The 4,478-nt window shown below is 38.5% G+C and overlaps 1 protein-coding gene across 1 annotated transcript; it reads right to left on the bottom strand.

Moving 5' to 3' along the window:
- Positions 1-2,244: 2,244 nt before the first annotated feature.
- LOC145814403 (uncharacterized) lies at positions 2,245-4,212 on the bottom strand. The gene has a single exon (XM_082911203.1). It carries the CDS (start codon positions 4,210-4,212, stop codon positions 2,245-2,247), a length of 1,968 nt encoding a protein of 655 aa, XP_082767329.1.
- Between the last annotated feature and the right edge of the window lie 266 nt (positions 4,213-4,478).

The raw sequence follows: 4,478 nt of genomic DNA, 5'->3' as shown, positions 1-4,478 counted from the left end.
AAATGTGTAATTTTACATTTTGAGAAACCCACTTTTATTTCTAAAAAATTAAACCCAAACATGTAAGTAATCACTCTTTTATGTAATTTTCACTTTAATAAAACTTTTAAATTCATAAAAAAAAAAAAAGACTAAATAATTCACTGTACGGGGAGCAAATATTCCGGCGTGCCCGTATTCCTTCCTTCCAAGCTCCGTCGATGTCCGATCACCTGCGAGCCAATAGGGGTGAGCTACCCGGCGGTGTGTGGCCGGAAATAACCCTCCGACGATCAAATTAGCACACACCTTAGAGGGAATAGAGAGAAGAGAGAGAGTGTTTGAGTGTGATAGTTCCTTACAGAAATGTTCGTGTGTTGCGTATGAGGGGCGCAGACATGCTTATATACCTTCTGAGCCCCATATCCACTCCCTGTCATCTCCTGACACGTGGCTCTGCTATCCCATCTGTCAGTATAAACCATGCCATTCATCACCTGCTCTCAACTGCCTGTCAGCACAGCTGGAGCTCGGCAGCCGAGCTGCCCTACCTCGGTCATACCATGCTTCATACCTCAAGCGCCTAACCGGATAAACACACGGAGGACCGGGCTAAGCGGCATCCCGGCCGAGCCTAGCCCGGATACTTACTTTGATCGGCCTTCCTGCCGACCATACAGTCTCCTCGGCTGACCACGCCTTTCCGGGCACCGGCCACTCAACTTCCTCGGTTATCCATGCCTTCCTGGGCGCCGGTCACTCGGTCAATCCGGCTTTGGCCATTCTCGGACCGGGCACCCTGGTCCGACCGAGCACTGCCTTACCGAGCAGTTTCTGTCCGGTCCGGGGTGACACTCAGCCCGTACTCTGCCCGGCCCAAATTCTGGCAGCCCACTTTGGGCAAAAAGTCGATCGTCTCGGACCTATGCACCGTTGGGCCCTCAACTTGCTCGGCCGTTACCTCGGCCCAACTCCAGATCACAATTCACCCTCTCATTCACAAAATCATATTTTATAACTTATTAGTGCTTTAGGATATTTTCTTTCTAGCCTTTCTCAATAGAAGTAATCTCTATGTATTATTTTTTTTTATTCCATCAATAAAATTTACTTCTTTTTGTTGATAAAAAATAAAAAATGAACCCCGCCCATCTGTGAAATATCTATATTCACTTTTTAATTCCAACTCAGCACGTGGGTCTCACTATTGGAAAAAGGAGCTACCCATGCGATGGAATTTCTATTGTTTTTGTGGGAAATTGTGTATAATCAAAAAATTCACCAACACCAAAATAACAGGTAATTCGTGTATTTTAAGTGGTTTATTTGCAATTTATTTTTTATTTTTTAATTTTTTTAAAAAAATATTTGTTAAAATAAATTCAAAAAATCATTATTTTTTATGGTTAAAAACATATATATTTTAACCTAATTTCTAAATGTTTTTGAAAAAAAAAAAACCATTTTTATGAAGCTAATTTTTGTGTTATTGTGGAAGTAAGAAAGGAAATTATGTATATTATTACTCCAAAACTTTGTATTTTCTAAATAATTTATATGATGAGTTGTGCATTATCATAATTTTCTTTCATCAAACTTATTAAGTTCTTGCACATAAAAAATTTATTAATCGACATCTATTTCTAGAATCAAAACTGAACTGCACATTGAAAAAATTAAATTGATTAGAACTGAATCGATTTACGATTTTTTCAATTTTTTTTCTTCTCAATCCTACGCATGGGTAGCACTTACGCATGGGTAGCACTTGGCATGAAAAAATCGAAAAGGAATTTTTGTAATTTGAAGGATTAATTAGATATATCAAATTGTGAACAAGAAACAAGAGATTCAAATCATCCATACATATAACTGTGTGTAATGTAAGGCCATGTTTGATTCCACAAGATTAATAGTGAGATATTAATAATCTAATCAAATTAGTGTAGTATTCACAATTCCACCCCTACCCCATTACTAATAATCCTACAAATTTGTTGGATTAATTATTCATTGGATTGCTAATCCTAAAACAAAATGTCAAAACAAACATAGAATAATTGGGCCCGCGGATTAATAATCTCAATCCCATACTCTAATCCTTTCAATCAAACATGCCATAAGAGAATATATATTATCCAATGATTTTATTCTCCCAATTGAAAGAAAAATAAAGATAAAAGATAAATTACTGTTTTACATTATTACATTGCATACCTATAATTTATTTAATAAGAAGAATTACAAAGAGCAAATATTGCCAATTTAATCCATTTCAGTTGATTTTTGGAGGAGTAATGCTTCAGACTTGTCGAACCGTTCTGAGGTCTCGCGGAATAACACTGCCAGTTGTTTGATTAAATTTCTCTCTATTGCGATAATATCTTCAAAATAATTGCCACCACGCCAAAAGCCACCATTAAAATGATGTTTATCAAAACGATTGTCATCGCCGGGTTGAACTATTTGGGGGAGAGAGAACCAAACCAAAGTGAGAAGGTCACCGCCTTGTCTGAGGAGTTGAAGATGGTTATCTTTCTGAACCTTCATTGCTGCATAACATATCATAGTCAACCACATTGTACTAAGTATTTCCCATCTCTCTTCCATTTTCTTTTCCTTCAACTCTAATGCAAATTCGCGTGCCTCCCTTGTGGTCGAATCAAAAGTTAATGGTAAGTCTTCTAATGCTCGGCAAGCTTCGCTTACATTATGCACATTCTTACTCTTGAGAAACTCTTGGAGATCATTGATCAACTGGATCCTGTGACAGTCTGAGCTGTGACCGGGGTAGCCAAATTCTCTCCGTACACTAACGCCCAACATCGAAGGGCAAATGAGGAGTAGATACATCATGTAATGTGACAGAGTTCTGCATGTTTCCTTAATACTAGCTTGCCCGTCATCTCCGTCTGCAGAGGTGGAGTTAGTACAACTGCTTTGACAAGTATTCGAGTCCCAATGGTAGCACATTTCTGTTGCGATGTGCCAAACAAAAATTTTAGAGTGAAAATGTACCTCAGCCGAATATGTCATGTCCCCTTCTTCATCATTCAGTTTTTTAAGTTTGGTAGCAGAACTAGTATTATGGTGACGCATAATAGTATTTTTATCAGCCAAGTACTTTATGTGTCTCAGAATCATGCTAGGTAGTTTAGAATCAGATTGGACATTCACACAAGTCTTGTGCATGTACCAGTTGACATTGTCCAGAATACCAGCCAACCACTCAAGTCTACTCCTACTCCAAGTCGTCAATGTCATTAAAGGCTTGAACTGTTTTTTGAGGCAAAAACCAAGTAGATCAAATTGCCCCATCTTTTTAGACCACCTTTTCTTTTCAAGCATTCGGAATAACCAAGGAAACCTTTTTCCCAATCGGGCCACCAGTTGGAGATGTTTGTTTTTAATTAGCCAAAGAATTGTCCATTCAGAGAACAATAATAGAGCAACTGCATAAATCTCCAAAGTTAGAGCTCCTACCACTAGCACGCCAGTGATGGCAATATCAACCGTGGAGTAGTAGTGTTGTTGATTCCTAAAAGTGAGCCAGAAGTATCCTACCAACACACACACTGTACAAGCGAAACTGATCGAGCGGAAAATGCATCCTACCTTGGTATAAGTTACCACTGCCTTTGTGTACCACAAATCATACATCAACCCCATTTCAGCCTCCAATGCTTTCCAAAGAAATATTTCATCACCCACACAATGGTGTATCATAAACGTTGTCTTATCAGGTTCATATTGCTCCATATATTCCTTAAAATCCTTAACCGATTTTAGGCCCAGCAGTAAAGCACTTACATATTGTTTCTCTCTAGCATAATAATTATCTAAATGTGGATCATGAATTGATCCAATCGAGATATGGTCATAAATCGGAAGAATGCTTCCCGATTTATCATTACTTACTGACTTGAGAACCCATGTTCTCTCTCCATACTTAATAATTCCAGCCACGAACGCCGGAATTGACAGAAAAGAAAGCAAGGAATTTCTCCAAGACAAAATAATGACATAAACTGCCACAACAGTTTGAACACCTAATCCTATGAAGTGCCTCAACCACAAATTATTATCCTCTACAGAAAAAGCTGTTATAGTATCTGGGCCACCGAGGTGCAGCAAAAGCAAGGGTGCCCATATCGCCCCCAATTCGCCATTAGGCTTAGCATTGCCCTTGTCAGAGAGCTTGCTAAGGGCCAGAGTTGCCACAAAATCGGCCATCAAGTAGGCTATCCAAACAATGACACCGGTCCATAATGATGGTGTGTACTTTCTACGTTGTCCAAAGATGAAAAGAATAAATTGTAAAGTGAAACTAAGTAGAGCCAACCCCCGAACATCCCACTGTTGCCATAGCCTTGTCAACCATTCTGGAAGTCGATTCATCACGCCCTCCCTTTCTTTATCAACATATAGGCAGAAATCATAATTCTTTTCAAAAGAAAATAATAATAATAATAATAATAATAATAATAATAATAATTTGG

Source organism: Camellia sinensis, unplaced genomic scaffold (assembly GCF_055761805.1).
Source record: "Camellia sinensis isolate YWXY unplaced genomic scaffold, ASM5576180v1 Unanchor10, whole genome shotgun sequence".
Taxonomy (NCBI): domain Eukaryota; kingdom Viridiplantae; phylum Streptophyta; class Magnoliopsida; order Ericales; family Theaceae; genus Camellia; species Camellia sinensis.
The sequence above is the reverse complement of the archived record's forward strand: the minus strand, read 5'-3'. Positions and strand labels throughout refer to the sequence as shown.

Bases quoted from the DNA above. Each gene is read 5' to 3' on its own strand.
- LOC145814403 (XM_082911203.1), bottom strand. From the start codon at position 4,212: ATGGCCGATTTTGTGGCAACTCTGGCCCTTAGCAAGCTCTCTGACAAG.